At 54.2% G+C, this 20,265-nt stretch overlaps 1 protein-coding gene and 1 long non-coding RNA gene across 4 annotated transcripts; one reads left to right on the forward strand and one right to left on the reverse strand.

The window, feature by feature from the left end:
* Positions 1–1,969: 1,969 nt before the first annotated feature.
* Positions 1,970–19,597, forward strand: Spi1 (Spi-1 proto-oncogene). 3 transcript variants are annotated; one of them, XM_005329981.5, is made up of 5 exons: positions 1,970–2,260; positions 5,310–5,409; positions 16,378–16,565; positions 17,351–17,513; positions 17,881–19,597. In XM_005329981.5, exons 1-5 carry the CDS (start codon positions 2,216–2,218, stop codon positions 18,198–18,200), a joined length of 816 nt encoding a protein of 271 aa, XP_005330038.1. In that variant the 5' UTR covers positions 1,970–2,215; the 3' UTR covers positions 18,201–19,597. The 3 variants fall into 3 exon arrangements, with proteins under 3 accessions (XP_005330038.1, XP_005330039.1, XP_077902231.1); XM_005329982.5 differs by having other exon boundaries at positions 1,971–2,260; positions 5,313–5,409; XM_078046105.1 differs by lacking the exons at positions 1,970–2,260; positions 5,310–5,409 and adding an exon at positions 15,371–15,812.
* Positions 10,724–14,451, reverse strand: LOC144377034 (uncharacterized). Its single transcript, XR_013437575.1, has 3 exons — positions 14,141–14,451; positions 12,143–12,378; positions 10,724–11,293 (listed from the first exon to the last, which is right to left on the reverse strand). It is a non-coding gene; the product is annotated as an uncharacterized LOC144377034 (long non-coding RNA).
* Positions 19,598–20,265: the final 668 nt, after the last annotated feature.

Below are 20,265 nucleotides of genomic sequence, written 5' to 3' on the forward strand. Positions count from 1 at the left end.
TCTCCCCTTACCGGCCCAGCAGGTGGGCTTCAGGTGATAAAAGGTAAAGAGTGAGTAGGTAACGCGCACAAAACCAGATCAGATTAAGACAACAGGGAGCAAAGGCAGGGATGAAGGGATGATGGAGAGGACGACCTTATCCCAAGTGAGGAGCCAGGATGGACTGACGCCAAGCCAGCTGTCCCCCTCCTGAGAGACAGGGAGGGGCCTGGTCAGGTTCCTAGGGGTTCTGAGGACTTGTGACCTGGACCTGTGGAGAGTCCCAAGTGCAGATACCAAAAAAAAACCAGTGAAGATGGAAGGGAGGGTGACCTCACGGTGAGCCCCAGGCGAGCCCCAGGCTGTGAACCCCGGGTCTTTGCTGACAGTGAAGGAACTTTCAGGGTCCTGGGAATCGACGGGCAGGAATGAGGCAGGCTATCCCCCGAAGGGAGCGGGCCTAAGGTAAGGGATGAGATTACCCAGGGGAGAACTTGAGCATACTCAAGTTCTTTGCCAGCAGAGTGGACTCACCAGAGGTCACTGGTGAAAATCGAGGCCTCTGTTCATCATTCTGCACCCCCCAGACTAGATCTCCGAAGGCAGGAAGCTAGAACAATGCCTTTCTGTTTCCCAGCACTTGGCCCAGAGTCTGGAACTCAGTTAACATTGGGAGGATGAATGGACACAGCTGATGGGTTGGATAAGTGGATGGATGAATAGGTGGATGGGTGGATGGGTGGATGGGTGGATGGGTGGATGGGTGAATGGGTGGATGGGTGGATGGGTGGATGGGTGGGTAGGTGGATGGGTGAATGGGTGGATGGGTGGATGGGTGGATGGGTGGATGGGTGGGTGGGTGGGTGGGTGGGTGGGTGGATGGGTGGATAGACCAATGGATGACTAGATTGGTAGATGGATATATGGTGCTAATAAGTTCTGATACATAGTAGATGGATGGGCTCATGTATAGACATATAGATGAACCGATAGATAAACAGATGAATAGGTAGATGAATTGACAGATAAATCAAAAACTTAGTGAACAGTTGGATAAGCAGGTAAATAAATTCGTGGTTGGCTTGATAGGTAGATAAATGAATAGATAGATAGATAGATAAATTAGGTGGATGGGGAAATAAATGATTGGATGGACAGACAAGAAAGGTTTGTAAATGCTGGGGACAGTGGCACATGCCTATCATCCCTGTGACTCAGGAGGCTGAGGCAGGAGGATCACAAGTTGGAGGTCAGCCTCAGCAACTTAGCAAGACCATGTCTAAAAATAAAAAAATAAAAATGGGGACATGGTTTGGTGGTAAAGTGCCCCGGGGTTCAATTCTCAGGAGAGAGAGAGGGGGGTGGGGAGAGAAGGAGTGTTAGTTCAATTTTCAGTACAAAAGAAAGAGAGAGAGGGAGAAGAGAAATAAATATAAACTAGGAAAACCAAACCAATATTCAAGCACTGACAAAGGGTCAGGAAACGGAGACTCCTGGGATTTGGGAGGAGCTGTGGGGTTCAGGAAGCTGGCAGGAGACCCTCGTGATGGGATGGAAGTCAGGTGAGGGGACTCCGAGGGAAGGGGGAGAGCAGCGATACCCTGAAGAGCCCTGGAGCCCAGCCCCAGACCAGGAGGAACCCGGCGGCCAGGGTGCAGGCCACAGGGCAGCCCGCCTGGCAGTCAGGGGCTCAGAGCCAGCCTTACCCCAGAAAGTACAGGCCCCAAAATGCCACCACTCTGACCCCAAGGAGCTAAACGTCGGCCACATAGGGGCCTCACGAGAAGTAGACGTGACAGAGAGCCTCCGCAGGGCCTGAGCGAGGGGCGGCCGGGCCTCTGGTGGTGGCCAGCCTTTCTCTTTCCCAGCCCCAGCTTCCTCTGGGCAGGGGGCCTGGCCCCCATGGCCTCCCAAGCCAGCCCCTTGAGCACCACCTGCCCCAGCAGGCCAGAGACTTCCTGTAGCGCAAGAGATTTATGCAAAGGGCTGGGGTGGTGATGTCACCCCAAGGGGACTATCTCCCAGCGGCAGGCCCTTCGATAAAATCAGGAACTTGCGCTGGCCCTGCAATGTCGAGGGAGGGGGCTCACCCAGGGCTCCTGTAGCTCAGGGGGCAGGCCTGAGCCCTGCGTCCGCCCGACGGCCATCCAGCCCCCCGACGGGGCACCCCGACCTGAGGGGCCCCGCGCTGGCCCCCACCGAGGCAGGGCATCTGACAGGCTCCGAGCTCGGCTGGATGTTACAGGCGTGCACAATGGAAGGGTTTCCCCTCGTCCCCCCTGTGAGTACTGGGACTCCTCCACTGGCCCAGCGGCCCTCGGAAGCAGCCCGCCAGCCCACTCGAGGGGGCCGCTATCAGTGGGAAGTTGGCGTTTCCTCCCTGGAGCTCCTGGCCTGAGACCTGTGAGGGGCCACTGGCTTCCTCCGGGCCTGGCGGGCTAGGGCTGGCCCACCGTGGGCTGTGACCCATGGGGCCTGAACGGTTATTTATAGCAGCGCTTGGGTGGCAGGCCCAGCTCCAGGGCAGGGGACCGGGCTGAGGCTGGTGAGGGTGGCAGCAGAGAAGCACAGGAGGAGACGGGGACACTGGCCTGCGGGAGGCCAGCCCCCGGGCAGGAAGGGGTCGGCTGCCTGCTGAAGGCAGCAGGCAGAGGTCTCAGCCGGGGCCCACCGACTTCAAGAGACCCAGGATCCTGGAACTCTGGGCCCCCAATGAGTCCCCAACGCCTCGTCTTGGGCCTGGCACAGAGGACATATCTGTTGACCAAATGGTCTGGGCCTTCAGGTCCCTGAGAGATGGGGGTGGGGGCCTGGACTGGGCCAGGGGCTTGGGGCTGGGCTGGGCAGGGCAGGAGGAGGCTGAGCAGTGACACTGTAGCTCGGGTTGAGTTAGGAAGAGGCAGGGACGGGCTGGGACCAGGTGGCAACTGAGATTGAGTCTGGGGTAGGACTGGGATGAGCGGCAGATTGGAATTAGGATGAGCACCGGGTCTGGGGGTGGAGGCGCAGAGTCCCAGGAGACCCAGGGAGGGAAGGGCAGCGGGCGGGCGGGTCTGCAAGGCTCCCCGCTCTCAGTGACAGTTGCCGCCCAAGACAGGTGTCAGGGTCCCTCAGAAAGGACCCTTCTCCCTTTTCCCGTCTCCTGTCCGATGGGGAGGCCCAGGGTGGGGGCACTGGGAAGGGCAGGGCTTGCCCCCTGACTCAGCTTTCCCGGCCTAGCGGCAGCGCCCCTCCCCCTCCCGCTGTGGCTGGGAGCCCTGGAGGCACCCCGGCCTGACATCACGGCCAGCATCCTGGGCTGGCTGCCTGGGACCCGGGGAGGCAGGCTCAGGACTGGGCTCCCCTTTCTCGGCCTGAGGCAGACAGTGCCCGAGGGAACCCCTTCCCAAACCTGGGACTCAGCAGGTGCTGGGGGCAGGGGAGGATGGAGGGGGGTGTCCCAGCAAGAGCCCATTCTGCCTCAAGAAAGCCCCAGGCCCAGGTGCTTGGCCCTACTGTCTCTGACCTTTGACCTCTCAACCCTGAACTCCCCACAGAGCTGGGTAGGGAACAGATCCTGGGTTTCCACCTTAGACCCCCGCCCCTCTCTTCAGCCCCAGGGGCCACTCTGAGTGTCTCTGGGGACAATGGGTTCTCAAGACAGCCCTGGTCCCCCATGCCAAGCCCTAAGGGTCACGGTAATTGTTGTGCAATCCTTGGGCACAGGCTGTGGGGGTGGGGAGAGGCAGAGGACTTCTGGGGAGCCAGTAAGCTGGGGGTGGGGAGGGGGAGAGAGGAAGAGGAGGAGGACTGGGAGGAGGGGGGAGGGGGAGGCAGGTGAAGGAAGGAGGAGGGAAGGGAGTATCCAGTGAGGGGATGGGGGATCCAGGCCTCTGTCCCCTGGCCCCCAAGGCCGCCTGTCAGGATGACTTCTGTACAAACCATTAGTAGGATGGTCATGGCGGTGGGCCTGAGCCTGTCTGGGACCTGGACACAGGCTGTGAGGGAGAGTTGGGGTGGGCAGGGAGGCTGTGAGAGGAGGACCCCAGGGTGCTGTGGAGCATGCTGGTGGAATGTGGGAGGTGGTGGGTGTGACCTTTGGTGGCTGGAATGCAGTGGGTGTGCATATGTCAGTTCGTGCAACTCTGCGTGTGCCCACAGGGGTGAGTGTACAGGGTGCATGGGTCGTGTGTGTGAGTGGGTGTAAAGGTGTGTGTGGGTGCCAAGCGTGATGGCGCACGCCTGTCATCCCAGCAGCTTGGGAGGCTGAGGCAGGAGGATGTCAAGTTCAAAGCCAGCCTCAGCAACTTAGCCAGACTCCTGTCTCAAAATAGAAAAATAAAAAGGGCTGGTGATGTGGCTCAGTGGTTAGGCACCCCTGGGTTCGATCTTTAGTAACAAACAACAACAAAGATGAGGGTGTCAGCCTTGACATGCATGGATGGGTACAGTGGCTGAGAGAGTGAGAGGATGAGCTGTGAGAGCGAGCCCACAAGTGGGATTGGGGCTGTACCGGTGTCACAGGGAGTGTGCGTGCGTTTGGGGGAACGGGTGCATCTATGTGGATGCGAGAGGTGAACATGTGAGACCATGATCTGGACCACACAGGCGTGAACATGAGTATGAGCGTGAGGGGACTTTGTTAGCTTTTCGTTGCTATGACAAAATACCCAAGAAAAACAGCTTAAAAGGAGAAAGATTTATTTTGGCTCACGGTTTCAGAGGTTTCAGTCTAGGGGTGGCCAACTCCGTTGCTCTGGGCCTGTGGTGAAGCAGAGCATCATGGGGAAGAGGGTGTGGTGGAGCAAAGCTGCTCACCTCCGGGCAGCTGGGAAGAGAGAGAGCTTGGAGGAAGGGACTGGGAACAAGGTAGACTCCCCAAGGGCCCACCCCCAAGGACGCACTCCCACAGTTTCTATCCCGTCCCCAAAGTCCAATCAGCTATGAATCCATCAATGGAGTAATCCTGAGGCCAAAGCTCTAAGGACCCAGGCACTTCCCAAGTCCCACCTCTGAATACTGCTGTACTGGGGACCAAGCCTCCTACATGAGGCTGTGGGGGGCATTTCAGATCCAAACCAAAAAGAGTTGTGGGGCCCAGACAAGCGGGGCAGGGGGCTGCTCCTTCTCCTCTGTCCTCCTGTGATCTCTGACCTCTAGGGCCCCCATCACTGCCTTTAGCTCTCCTGGGGCCCCGCCCCCTCCCCGTGGCCCTGACCTTGTGGATTTCAAGCAGAGGGAGAGCTGCGGGGTCAACAGGGTCCCTTGGTGAGGGAAGGTGTTGTTGTGGGGGCCGCCAACCTGGCTGGGGCCTCCCCCCCAGCCCAGGCCTTGACACCCTCCTCTCTCAGCAGCCGTCAGAAGACCTGGTTCCCTATGACACGGACCTGTACCAACGCCAGACGCATGAATATTACCCGTATATCACCAGTGATGGAGAAAGCCACAACGGTGAGTTCAGGGCCTGCCACCCCTTCCAGGCGTGGGTGGGCGCCTGAGCACCTGGGGGGCGGGGGAGACAAAAAGAAGAAATGGCTCCGGGTCTTCCTTGGAATTCCAAGGTCAACTGAGCTCTGGGGGGAAGTGAGCTACTCATCCCTGCATCCCCCACCTCTCATTGATGAGCCTCTTCCGTGTGCCAAGGACCAGGTTAGCTTCTTGCACATTTATGTCAGCCAACCCGTGGACTCCAACACGAGGACGCTGAGGCTTAGGGAGCAAAGTGACCTGCACAGGGCTCCCACCGGCCAGTGGGCCCCGGGTCGGTCGGACCCAAGGCCAGCGCTCTGCGCACTCGCCGCCCCCGCCAACCCCTTCCTCAGTTCTTCACTGTCTTTCCCTCAAACTCGCCCCCACCCACAGTCCTACTCCCTGCTGTGTGTGTCTAGCAGCTTCTCTGCTGATACTTTGGGCGGGACAGTTCTGTTTGGGGACTGTCCTAGGCACCAAAAGAGGCTTAGCAGCATCCTCAACCCCTCCCTGCTCCATGACGGTACCTGCCCATCATGACAACCTAGTCAGTCTCTCCCGCGACCAGCTGAGTACTGCTGGATCAGGGGAAAGCTCTGAGGACCCCTTGCTCAGCAGAGGCCGAGGGTCCCAGTTACCGCAGAGACCTGGGCCAGAAGGTTCTTTTGTCTGTCTACCCCAGGGTCCAGCATCCTTCCTGGAGCAGATTGGCCCCAGGGGCCTGGGACCTGACAGGACTGTGGAGGTCACCCAAAGGGAATCTTGGTGTACTGATGCAGGCATCCCTGAACCAAAGGTCAGGTGGTCCAGTTAAGGGACTGAATCCTCAGTGGGGGTTCTCCAGGGTGTCTGCGGCCCCTTGAGGCAGAGACACGGAGGAGGCTGGAAGCCCGGCACCCAGGGATGCCTGTGTGCAGGTCTGTTTAGAACCCTCCCATCAGGGTGCCTGGAACTCACAGCCGGCATCCATTAAAGGACTCCACCTGGAAGCTCTCGAGGTAGGGTGGGGTCCCCTCAAGACCAACTTTCAGCCCCAGGGCCAGAAAGGCCCCCAACCCAGGAAATACCATCTTTGGTTTTGTTGCTGTTTCTTTTGGTGCTGGGGATGGAACCCGGGCCTTGCTCACGCTAGGCCAACGCTCTAAAACTAAGCTGCATCCCCAACCCTTTAAAAAGTTTTATTTGGGGATGGGGTCTTGCTAAATCGCCCAGGCTGACCTTGAACTTGCGGTAGAATTGCCTCAGCCTGGGATCATCGTGAGCCCTCCTCCCTCTTTTGTGCTTTTAAGCTTATGTGTAATTACACTAGAAACACATCCTCTTGGTAGAAAATTCACACGATGTAGAGAGGGTGTCTCTCACCAGCTCTATTCCCAGCTTCTCCTTCCATGGGTGTGAGTGACCCCAGCTCCACACACCCTCCCTTGGGCCAGTGGGTTCCAGGACGGACCCATCACCAGTCGGGCTTGAGGAGGGCGCCCCCTGGTGGCTCGGCCCTGCAGGCTCTGCGGGCGGCCTCCTTCCTGCTGGCTGGCTTTCCCCGTGGCCAACTGGCTTTCCACTCACGGGTTGGGGTACTCCCTTTGGGTCTTGTGTGGCCTCAGATTTCCTTCCTGGAGTATGAGGGTTTGGCCCACTTATCAGAAACCCACTAGGCCTGGGGCTGGGCCCACCGAGTGAGAATTTCAGAGGAAGTGCTTAGATCTGGGGAATGGCTCCTGGTTGGATGCCTGAGCACCCCAATCTGGGCCCCCAGAGTCTTCAGGTGTTCCGGACCTGCCCACCCCCTCCAACCCTGTCAGTCCCGGGTCCATGTCCTCAGCAGCTGTGTAGCTTGGGGCAAGTAACATAACTTCCCTGAGCCCCACTTTGCTCGTCTAGAAACTGAGAGCCTGAAGATACTTCAGTGTGGTGATGATTCAACGAAGTGACGCACAGGGTCTGTAAGGCCAGGCACTGTGCTGAGAACAGGGCCCGGCGAACTGGGGGGGCCTCCTTAGCTTTACTGCATTCCCAAGGCAGGAGGGAGGGAGCAGCTGGGGGCCTGGAGGAGCACACCCTCCCACCCCCCCTCCACCCGCCCAGGCATCCATCCTTCCAACCGCTTAGCACGGGTGCCCCTCCCGCATCAGTTCAGCATCGAGGGTCCTCTGCTCTGTGTCACGGAGCACAGTATTGCAGGCACCTGGGAGTCCACAGGAGCGAACCAGCCAAGCCCTGCTGTCCGGGAGGGAGGGGAGAGAAAATCCGCAAACACACACACACACACACACACACACACACACACACACACACACGTAATGATAAGTCCTATGAGATCCAGAGTGACATAGTGCGGTTTTTGTGTGTGGGGACACCCTTCTGTGCAGGGTCCGGTAAGCTCAGGGTAGGTGTCACTGAGTTGAAATCTTGAGTGAAGGAAGGTGTAGGAGGGGAGGGGTCCAGGCAAAGGGAGCATAAGGAGACCCTGACAGAGGCCCCCAGAGGCTGCTGAGAACCAGAAGGTGGAGATAAAATGCATAGGGACAGTCACAGGAGGCTTACAGGACATGGAGGGAGAGTGGATTTTATTTTATGGAGAGGTTCTTGTTTGTGGGTTTTCTGTTGCTTTGTTTTGCTGTGTGGGGGATAGAGCCCAGAGCCCCAGGCACACTGGGCAAGAGATCAGCACTATTTTGGAGAGGTTTTGTATTGTTGGTACTATGAATTTAATCCAGGAGTGCTTAACCATGGAGCCACATCCCCAGGCTTTTTATTTTTAATTTTGTGATAGGTGACGGGGTCTCACTCAGTTGCTTAGGGTCTAACTTGCAATCCTCCTGCCTTGACCCCCCAAGTTGCTGGGATTATAGGCATGTGCTATTGTGCCCGGCTTTTGGAGGAAAATCACATAAACTAAAGTGTGTGTGTGTGTGTGTGTGTGTGTGTGTGTGTGTGTTGATATTTAAATACATTTAAAATCTTTAATGTTTAATTATTACAAAATACTCATTGCTAAGACTTACGAACTACTCCAGCATCCCATGAGAAACATTTCTCTCTTTTTTGTTGGGGGATGGGTACCAGAGATTGAACTCAGGGGCACTTGACCACTGAGCCACATCCCCAGCCCTATTTTGTATTTTATTTAGAGACAAGGTCTCACTGAGTGGCTTAGCACTTCACTGTTGCTGAGGCTGGCTTTGAACTTGCAATCCTCCTGCCTCGGCCTCCCAAGCTGCTGGAATGACAGGCGTGCACCACCACACCTGGCTCATTTCCCTCTTTTCTATCTCCCTCCCACTAAAGGTACCTTAGACATCATTGCAGACTTTTATTCTATGTCTATAGCCCTGTATATTTATAAATATATACCTATATACACGTAGATTCTATTCATTCAAAATGGAATTCCTGGGGCTGGGGCTATAGCTCAGTGGCTGAGCACTTGCCTAGCACTTGTGAGGCGCTGGGTTTGATACTTTTTGTAGTTGTAGATGGACAGCATGCCTTTATTGTATTCGTTTATTTCTATGTGGTGCTGAGGATCGAACCCAGTGCCTCATGCATGTGAGGCAAGCACTCTGCCACTGAGCTACAGCCCCAGCCCTATAAAAATTTTTTAAAAATGAAATTACTGTATCATGCTGTTCTGCAATTTGCTATTTTTTTACTGAGGCCTGTTGCGGATATTCCTCTGTGACATAGACCTTGTGTCCGCTGTTTTACTAACAGAAAGAAGGATTTCTGTGGCAGCACTGTCTGACTGGGCCAGTGAGGGTGTGAAATAGAGCCTTAGAACATTATTCATCCACCAACCCTGGCCGAGGACCTTCTGGAGGCTAGGCAGAGAGGGATCTGCTTGGTCTGTCAGTCGGGAGGTCATCTATTCACTCACTAGGAGAAAGGAGACCCTGACTCTAGCCCGCCATGCCACACCCACGGAACACCTGTGCACCTTCCCAGGGCAGTTTCCTGGTGACTCTCGTTAAATTGGTATTTGAAATCTCCACCATTATGACCGAGGGATATTGCTCTCAGCTTGCCTCTCATTGCCTGTGTGTCCTAGGGGCAGTGTCACAGGACAGAAAAGCCCTGATTCTGGAAGCAGACACAGGGATTCATCCCCCACTCTCCATTGCTATCTGGAGTGACCATGGGCAAGATGGTCAACCTCTCTGTGCCTTAACTTCATAATAACACCCACTTCACCAAATTGTTGTCAGGATCGAGTGAAATGATCCATGTAAAATAACCAGAACAGACCTGGAAAATACTGAATTTCTCTAAGGAGTTGTTACCTTACCATTATAGTCTCCAAGGGAAGGGTGTGTGGCAGGCAAGGTTTGTTTTTGGTACTGAGGATCGAATCCAGGGGTACTTTACCACAGAGTTTTATCCTCAGCCCTTATTATTTTTTATTTTCAGACAGTGTCTCACTAAATTGCTTAGGGCCTCAGTAAGTTGTTGAAACTAGCCTCAAACTTGCCATCCTCCCATCTCAGCCTCCTGAGTTGCTGGGATTACAGGCATGTGCTACCATGCCCAGGTTTTATTATCATTGTTGTGCTGGGTTGTGTTGTGTTTTACCTCCTCGTGCCTTCCAGCTATTCTGCTATCACTTTAACAATAGTTTAGCCATGTTAGGACTCCAGGTTGAGAATCATTTTTTCCTTAGGAATTTGAAAACAGTTCTCTGCTGTCTTCTGGTTACTAGAGCTCTCCTTGTGAAGTCAAAGGCCCTTCCACATTCCCTTTTCCGAAAGTTACCTGATGTTTTGTTTACATTTGCTTATTTTTCTCTGTTTGTTGTGTCTCTCTGGAAGTTTTTAGTATCATCTTCCAGTGCCTAGTTGTTCTACAAGTAAACTTCTTAAAAAGCCTGTCTGGGGCTGGGCTTGTGGCTCAGTGGTAGAGCGCTTGCCTGGCGTGTGTGAGGCCCTGGGTTCAATCCTCTGCACCATATAAAAATAAATAAAATAAAGATATTGTGTCCACCTAAAACTAAAAAATAAAAATTTAAAAAATCCCATAAAATCGACCATCTTAACTTTTTTTTATAACCTCAGTGCTGGAGACTGAACCCAGGAGTGCTCTACAACTGAGCCTACATCCCTGGCCTTTGTTATTTTTGAGACAGGGTCTCGCTACATTGCTGAGGCTGGCCTCCAGCTTGCGTCCTCCTGTCTTGGCCTTCCAAATAGCTGGGCTTACAGGCGGTTGCGCCACCAGGCGTGGCCATCTTGACTATTTTTAAGCATGCAGCTGGGTGGTATAAAAAAAATACAGTTACACTGTCATGTAACCATCACCACCATCCGTCTCCACAATTCTTTTCATCTTGCAAAACTGCAACCCTCCAGCCACCCACTAGCCTCTGTGAACCTGACTGCTCCAGGTGTCTCGTACCTGGAATCACACAACATTTGCCCCTTCGTGCCTGGCTCATTTCCCTTGGCACGGTGTCCTCGAGGTCCATGCATGTGGCTCCACCTGTTGGAACCCTCCCACTAAAGCTTGACTACCGTTCAGCTGGATGCACACACCACCTTCGCTTCTTCATTCATCTGTCCACGGAGACTTGGGTTGCTTCCGACCATGGGCTGCTGTGAAAAATGCAGCCCCCTGTGAACCTGGGTGTACGGATATCTCTTCAAGACTCTGACTTAAATTCTTCGGGATCTATACTAGAAATGGAATTGCTGGGTTATATGGTAGATTTATTTTTCATTCCCATACTCATTCCCACAGGGGGCTGCACTGTGTTTACATTCCTACCATTGGTGTGCAAGGATTCTAATTTTTTTTTCACATCTTCACCAACACTTGTCATTTTCTGTTGGTTTGGTTTTCGTAGTAGTCATCCTAAGGGATGTGACTGATTTTGCTGCTTGCGATGGGACTGGTGAAGGAAAGAGTTCCAAAGTATGGCTTTTTCTCTCCATCCACCCATAAATTCATCCATCCATCCATCTACCCACCCACCCATTCAACCATCCACACATCCATCCACCCATCCACCCATCCATCCATCCATTCATCCATCCACCCATCCATCCACCCATCCACCCATCCATCCATCCACCCATCCACCCATCCATCCATCCATTCATCCATTCATCCACCCATCCATCCATCTACCCACCCACCCACCCATTCATCCATCCACCCATCCATCCACCCATCCACCCATCCATCCATCCACCCATCCATCCACCCATCCACCCATCCATCCATCCATTCATCTACCCACCCACCCATCCATCCATCCATTCATCCATCCACCCATCCATCCATCCATCCATCCATCCATCCATCCATCCATCCACCCATCCATCCATCCATCCATCCATCCATCCATCCATCCATCCATCCATCCATCTATCCACCCATCCATCCACCCATCCATCCATCCATCTACCCATCCATCCATCCATCCATCCATCCACTCATCCAACCATCCATCTACCCATCCACCCAGATGTCTGCCTACTTCACACCACAAACCATCTATGATTCACCAATTTGTTCACACACTCATCTAACCATCCACTCATCCCTCCTTCCAGCTGTCCTTCCCTCCACCTACCAAGCCTTCCATCCATCTTGCACTGAGCTCTCTAATAAATATTCTATTTTACATGCCAGGCGCGTTGCTGGATGCCGAAGGACACAGGTCCTACTGGATTCAGTGTTATAAGAGGGGAAATAATTAAAACTCTCATAATTAGGATACAAGGTAGAGAGTAGCAAGTGCTCTGAGACCAGCAGTTCTCTGGGCCTCAGTTTCCACATCTGAACAATCTCCAGGGAAGGCTGGGCTCCGGCCACCTGTGTCCAACGGTCTGTGGTTTCCTGCGAAGGGTATTTTCCTTGTCTCCTCCTCTCTTGATTCCTCATCTTTCTCCTCAGTTTTGGTTGTACTTCTGTTCTCCTGGGTAGAGCCCTGGGTTTGAGGCTGAGCTTTCTGTTCTGGGGAGATAAGGTCAACTGAATGACTCTTAAGGCTGAATTTCTGTGTGGAGTTGTTTTGAATCTCACTCTATTTTTGTCCTGGTGACAAATGAGTAAGAATTGGAAGGTATGGGCAGGACTTTGGCCCCAGGTTGAGAGCGAGTTTAGAGGGAGGAAATGAGTGGTCAAGGCGAGTGAGTTATTTCTGGCTGTCGGGGTGAATGATGGATGATTGATGGTAGATGATGGACGGATGGATGGATGGTGGTTTAATGATGGATGGACGGACAGATGATGAGTGATGGATGGATAGACAATGGATGGAGGATGATGGGTGGGGTAATGGTGGACAGATGGATAAAAGCAGTCAGATGCTGGGCACGTTGGCACACGCCTGTAATCCCAGCAGCTCAGGAGGATCACAAGTGTAAAGCCAGTCCCAGAAACCTGGAAAGGCCCTAAGCAACTTAGTGAGACCCTGTCTCAAAATAAAACATAAAAAGCGCTGGGATGGGGCTTGGTGGTTAAGCGTTCCTAGGTTCAATCCTTGGTACCGGAAAAAAATAAATGAAGCGGTCAGCTAAGTCTCTCAGGGGCCATCCCGGGTTTTGCTGAGAGCTTCCGTTAAGTGTCGCCCCAGGTCTTAACACTTTCAGTCTAGCTCCTCCGAGGTGATGTGGTATGGGGCTGAGAGCTCGTTCCTGAAGCTACATGCCAGTGGGTTTGGAGCCCGACTCCACCAATGAGTGCTGTAGACAAAGGACGTATTTGTCACAGTCTCCAAGCCGACAAAAGGGAGATCATACTATGGTGGCCACCTCCTCAGAGTTGGGGTGAGGATTAAATGAGATCCCCTGGGTGACCCAGTGAAGGGACAGAAAGGATAAAGCACTGCCAACAGGAAGGGTGTCCGGAGGTAAGGCCAGAGCACCCAGGGTGCGGGCTTTGGAGGGAGGCTGCACCCTGGGCACTCTGGCCTTAATCTCCCGAGCGCCAAACCAGGGCCAAAGGCAGGTTTCTGTTGGGACTTTTGAAACCTTCCTCGTGCCTTAGTCTCCCTTGTTATAAAATAAAAAGGGCTGGGGACAGTGCTATCCCTCTGCTACGTCCCCAGCCCTTTTTATTTTATCTTTAAATTTTGAGACAGGGTCTTTCTAAGTGTCTGAGGCTGACCTCAAATTTGTAATCCCCCTGCCTCAGCCTCCTAAAGGGCTGGGATTACACGTGTGAGTCACCAAGTTTGTTTTTCCTTTCAGGTTTACATAACTTTGTAGAAAGAGTTATTCAGAAACCAAGATTCTTTTGTTCATTTGCTCATCTGCTCAGGACAGGGCTGTTTATGTCTGCTATGATTAGGCACCAGGAACCCAGAGGGGAACAAAATCAGTCCCTGAAAACACTGGCGCTCCAACTTCAGGCTCTGGGGAAAAGTGACAGGTCCCCCAAAAGCTGTTTCTCTGGGGCACTAAGGTGGCCGGAGCAGGGAGATGAGGAAATGAACATTTTAAAAGCGGCTGCTGAGCCAGGCGCCAGGATGCATGCCTAATAATCCCAGGGGCTCAGGAGGCTGAGGCAGGAGGATCACAGTTTCAAAGTCAGTCTCAAACAATTTAGCGAGGCTGTAAGCAACCTAGTGAGACCCTGTCTCAAAATAAAAAAATAAAAATAAAAAGGGGATTGTGGCTCAGTGGTTAAGTGCCCTTGGGTTCAATCCCTGGTACTAAAATTAATAAATAAATAAACAAAATAAAGTGGCTACTGAGTTGAGCATGGTGCATACCTGTCATCCTAGCAACTCGAGAGGCTGAGACAGGAGGATGGCCAGTTTGAGGCCACATTCAACAACTGAATGAGGTCCTAAGCAATTCAGTGAGATCCTGTCTGAAAATAAAAAATAATAAGGGCTGGGGAGTAAAGCTCAGTGGTAAAGTGCACTTGGGTTCAATCCACAGCACAAAACAAACAAACAAACAAATACCCACCCCCCCCCAAAAAAAAAGAATGACAGCGGTAAACCAGGTGTGGTGGTACATACCTGTCACCCCACTACTGAGGCAGGGGGATCACAAGTTCTAGGCCAGCCTTAGCAATTTAGTAAGACTCTAGCTCAAAAAATAAGAGGGGCTGAATTGCTCACTTGTGGAGCACCCCTAGGTTCGGTCCCCAGTCCCTGGTACTGCATGTTCAAGAGATAATGCAAGCTTTTTTTTTTTTTTGCGGGGGGGGGGGCGTGGGGCGTGTCTGGGAGTCTCCCTGTGTTACCAAGGCTGATCTTAACACCTGGCTTCAAGTGACCTTCCCTCCCCTGCCTCCCAAATGCTGGCACTACAGAGGGGCCCCACACACCTGGTTCTAATGCCGGCTCTTTAGAATAAAATATTAATACAATGATGCTGATAGTGGTTCATGCCGAGTGAGTCTTACGTTGCACCTGGTTCTCTTCTGGGCACTTTGTAGGCATTAGCCGCAGGCACAGTGAGGATTTGAACCAGCTCTGCCTGAAATCGTGGGCTTTCTCTTTTCCAGTCTCCTAGAGGCAGGGCTGGGCTGTCTGGGTTGTGGGCTCGCACAACTTCACACATGCACAGAACCTCGATTACTATCTACTTGCATCTCTGACTTTCCAAATGGGGTATCAGGCTCAGGGGGAGAAAGATCTTGTCCGAGGTCACACAGCAAAGCCACCACTTAGCAGGATTAGAAAGCAAGTCCTCAGATATTTGGTCAAGAGCTAAAAAAAAAAAAAATCATTTTTTCTCCTTTCTTTCTTTTTTTTGGTTTTTCTTTCTTTCTTTTTTTTTTTTTTTTTTTAATACTAGAGATCTGGGATTGAATCCACTAAGTTATATCCCCAGCCCTTTTTATTTTTTGAGACAGGGTTTCCCTAAATTTTGGAGGTTGGCCTAGTATGTACAATCCTCCTGCCTCAGCCTCCTCATTTCTTAGGTTTCCAGTGTATGAGTTCCTGTGAAAGAGGAAGAGGGAGAGGAATGCAGGCAGATGACAGACATGTGTGTACAACTGCATGTTCATGAGCCACTCACACACACACACACACACACACACACACACACACACACACACACGGCTGTTAGTGGACGTCCCAAAGACACTGCCCGGACTGGCTTCTCATTCACTCCTTCTTTGTGCCCATGAACAAATCCATCTCATCTCTACACCCCACTTTCTTTCGGACCCAAACGCTGCTCAGGAAGTCCCTCAGACGTGGGCAGTTTTTGTTCCTGGAAAAGGTGCCCAGAGAAACCATGCTCAAGATCTGCCCTGGCCCCGAGACAGGCTGCGGGGGTGTGTGGCTGTTCCCCAGACTCCAGCCAGCCACCGGGGCTTCCCAGGGATCCTGCGGCGCTGCCCCCTCCCTGGAACAGTACTCAGGCCAGGGCTTGGAGGAGCAGCACCGTGGGTCTGGACGAGCTCTGGAAGTGTGAGAAAAGGTCAGCCCTGTGACTTGGCCGTCACACCTTGGCCATGTGACAAGGTCCTGTGTGTGACTAGGGAAGCCAGGGACCTCAGGAACTCGGAGGTCTGAGGTGGGGGAAGGGAATCAGAGGCCAGAGGCTAGGAAGATTTACAGATGAGTTCTCCTTTGAACCCTCCCCAGAACAATGACCCTCTTTTACGGCCAGAGGGGCCCAGGCTGTGCCTGAAGTCTCACTGCAAGTCAGTGGCAGAGTCAGGACTCAGACTTGGGGACCAGAAACCTGCACCCCTGTGACTGGACAGGAGGCAGGAGAAAGTGGGTGCTGAGCACAAGGGCTTTGCTTCAGGCCTGGGTTCGGGCTCTGCCATGGATGCTGCCCTTGACCTTGGGCGTGTGGAGTAGCCTCCGAGCCTCAGGGTCCTCCCCATAAAGCAGGAGTAGGAGACAGGAGCATCAGTGGGGGGAGCCCTGCAGTCTGGATGCGGAGCGAGCCCCCTGCGGCCCGGCATGGCTGTTTCTGTTGCTGGCACTTCCCCGCCCTGCCCGCCGGGGCTCACTGATGGCCTGTCCCCCCACAGACCACTACTGGGACTTCCACCCTCACCACGTGCACAGCGAGTTCGAGAGCTTCCCCGAGAACCACTTCACGGAGCTGCAGAGCGTGCAGCCCCCGCAGCTGCAGCAGCTCTACCGCCACATGGAGCTGGAGCAGATGCACGTCCTCGACACCCCCATGGCGCCGGCCCACACCAGCCTCGGCCACCAGGTGCGTGCTGCTGGCTGTCCTCTGTCCTCAGGACCACGCCAGGCCTGTGGTGAGGCCCGGGAGCTTCACAGGAAGCTGACACAGGCTCTTACTCAACGTGGCTTCCTGCCCCACCGCGCCAACGGCGGCCGAAGCCCCAACGGCTGCCACTGACCCCTCGACTGACCTCGTGGCCTGCACCCCTTATCTCCTCTCGCTGGGGATGGACAGACCCCAGATGAACCCCCCATCTTTGGCTCCCCACCCCATGCATGGTCCTGTGTCTTGGGGACCCTCACAGACTGCAAGGCCTCATTTATGGGCCCCTCGGATATCCAAGTCATGAACCTCTACAGGGCCCTTCCACACCCACTGACCCCCTTACCAAACCCTCTCTGTCCCAGGGGCTGTAACCCCAGTGACCTAGTGACCTCCGCCACCCCTTCCCTCACTGTCACTCACTCATCAAACCCCATTTGCTCCAGATCAACCCCCTCCGCATCCCCCTTCTCCCCCAAGGCCACTGTCATGCCAGACAGCACCTTTGGGTGTATGAGAACAAGGTGCCCTTTCCCCAGGGACCTGCCCTGAACCAGGAGGCCCAGGTGGGAAGGGCAGTGGGTTGGATGTCAGCAACCCCTGGTCACTGTGCCCTGTGTGGTTGTGGCCTCCACTGGCCTCCAATTTCTCAGCCTTCTTCCTAATCTTCCTGCCCCTGTGGCCACCTGCTTCCCAGCACTCCCTCTCCTCTTACTGAGCCCTGAGCTGACCCTTCCTGACCTCAACTCCTTCCCCCACCTTTCCAGGTCCCCTACCTGCCCCGGATGTGCCTCCCATACCCATCCCTGTCCCCACATCAGCCCAGCTCAGATGAGGAGGAGGGCGAGCGGCAGAGCCCTCCACTGGAGGTTTCTGATGGGGAGGCGGATGGTCTGGAGCCCGGGCCTGGCCTTCTGCACGGGGAAACAGGTAAGGTCCAGCCCCAGGCCCTGACCCAGCTGAGCCCAGCCCTCTGTCCCCTGCCCCTTCTACACCCCAGCCGAGGCCGATCAACCCAGCTATCAGGCTGGAGTCTGTGTGTGTGATCGTTCTGCAGGGTCTCTGAGCGTCTCTACCCGGGCTCTGTGAGCACGTGTTATGAGTGTAACAGGGCTCTCCGCAAAGTGTGCTGTGTACGTGCATGAGCGCGTGTGTGCATGGTGCGTGTGTGTGCCAGTGTGAGCCCAGAAGCTGGGGGAGCTCTTCCCCTGTGAATCATCCCGCCACATGGTCCCGTGGGGTGGGCGGTCCCTGAGGGGTCCCTGTGGCCTCCACCCCACGCGCCCCTCTCCCACAGGCAGCAAGAAGAAGATCCGCCTGTATCAGTTCCTGCTCGATCTGCTTCGCAGTGGGGACATGAAGGACAGCATCTGGTGGGTGGACAAGGACAAGGGCACCTTCCAGTTCTCGTCCAAGCACAAGGAGGCGCTGGCGCACCGCTGGGGCATCCAGAAGGGCAACCGCAAGAAGATGACCTACCAGAAGATGGCGCGCGCGCTGCGCAACTACGGCAAGACGGGCGAGGTGAAGAAGGTCAAGAAGAAGCTCACCTACCAGTTCAGCGGCGAGGTGCTGGGCCGCGGCGGCCTGGCCGAGCGCCGCCACCCGCCGCACTGAGCCCGCAGGGCCCCCAGGCCTCCCACGGGCCACAGCATTAACCTCCCGTCGGCCCGGACACAGGGAGGACGCCCGGGGCCAGGGCAGGACTGTTGGCCACCTCCCTCCCCTCCCCTCCAGCCCCGCTTGCCCCAGGGGACCCCAGCCCCGAGGTGCCCGCAGCCAGGGCGTCGGCCAGGGCGCCGGCCAGGGCGCTTCCTTGGGGCTGTCTCTTGTCACTTCTGTAGATGGATGCTCCTTTCTAAGCATCGCCTTCTCCCACCGCCCTCACCCTTTAGGAAGGAAGTAAAGTCTTGTTAGTCACCATGCTTGCAGCGACAGAGTCTCTTTCAGAATGTGCCCCTTGTCTGTCCCCTCCCCCTTGGGCAGGGACATGGCTGGTTCCCTCATTTAGCCATTGGGTGTCTACCCAGTGCTGGACCCTGGGCACGCAGAGACAAATGACACACAGACAAATGACCCACACTGCCTGAGCCTGGAACAAGACCTTCAATGTTATTAGCAGAGTTCACCAAAATAAAAGGCCTTCTGCTCGCGAGAGGGTGTTTGAAGCCTGGATGAGGCTTGAATTCACCATCTTCTGAGTTAAATATGGTGCAAATGATGTCGATGAGAAGGATGACCTTGTTAACAACACTGGATTTTCTGGTCATGCAGTACTGAGATGAGGACTCTGGTGTCCTCCCATTCTATAGAATGGGACACCGAGGCTCTCAGAGGTGGAATAATTGGTCCAAGTTCTCAGCTGGCTTGTGGCCAGGCTGGATCCACTCCAGGTCTGCCCCACCATGAGCTAGGAAGCTTTACTTATCTGGAAATAGATGTCTTCACTGTGCAGGAGCAGAGGCTAAGACCCCTTCTCACAAGATTCCAGCCCTGCAAGACCTTGGGCCGGTGATTCAAGTCCCCCTCCTGCAGCCCTTTATCCTGAACACTTGGCTGGCGGACTCCCGCCACACAGAAAGGCGCAACAGACACAGTCAGCAAGGAGCCTGGAAGAATCTTGCTTTAGCAAATAGCGGGTAGTGGCAGTAGACAGCCTGGGAATGAAGAAACTTCCGGAAGCTGTCTTCAGAAAACCCAGGTCCTAGGACCTTAGCATTAAGCATTAGCTTAGGGAGAAAGACCCGGAGAGCTGCAGGCTCATCACAGCCCAGCCATGGTGCTCCCAGCCTGACTGCAGAGCCCCCAGAGAAGGTGGGGGCTGGGGTGTGACTCAGTGGCAGGGCACTTACCTAGCATGAGTGAGGCCCTGGGTTCATCTCCAGCATGGCAAAAATGGTGTTCAGTGTCTTCTTTTTAAAAAGGCTCAGAAGCAGGTGATATGGTTAAAAAAATGGAAGAAAATAATGGATTTTGATATATAAAGAAATGGCAAGTTTTTATCATCTGGAAAATGCTTGTGTATGGAATTCCTTTTCTGATGGTGGGAGATGAATGATCTTTCCTAATATTGGGTTTTGTTTGGGGGGGGGTGGTCCCAGATAATTTGCTTCTTTCTGAGGCAATCCGTGGCCCTGATGTGATGGAAAAGGTGTCCAGTCCCAGTGGGCAAGAGGTCACAGAGAAACAACGGAGGGTGGGAGGAGGGGATTCAGAAGATTCTGGCATTAATCGCTGGTTAATCTTGGTGATGTGAGCAAGAGCTGACTTTATTCTGTGTTCTACTTTAGGGTGTATTTAGAGATTTACCCGCAGGCCCTTACCTGCAGGCTCCCCCAGCCCTTCCCTTTAAGTGACACCAGCCACCACCACCCCACCCCCGTATTCCCTCCTTCCAACCTGGCCTTGGACTAAGTCCATCCAAGATCCGCAGCATGAGACCAGCTCTGAGCCTCATGAGCTGCATGAGCTGCGATAATGCGGGCCAAATCCTAAGAGCAAATATCGGCTCAGCGTGTTCCACATGCCAGACAGGGCTTAGCGTTTTCATATGTAAACCTGGCTCATGTGGTAACAGTCCTGCGCTGCTCTTCCCAGCCCCACATTACAGATGAGAGAACCCCGGTGCTGCAGAATTAATAGCTGCCAGGTCTCAGGGCAGCCCAGGGCCTGTGGCCACCAC

This window comes from Ictidomys tridecemlineatus, chromosome 4 (assembly GCF_052094955.1).
Source record: "Ictidomys tridecemlineatus isolate mIctTri1 chromosome 4, mIctTri1.hap1, whole genome shotgun sequence".
Classification (NCBI taxonomy): Eukaryota; Metazoa; Chordata; class Mammalia; order Rodentia; family Sciuridae; genus Ictidomys; species Ictidomys tridecemlineatus.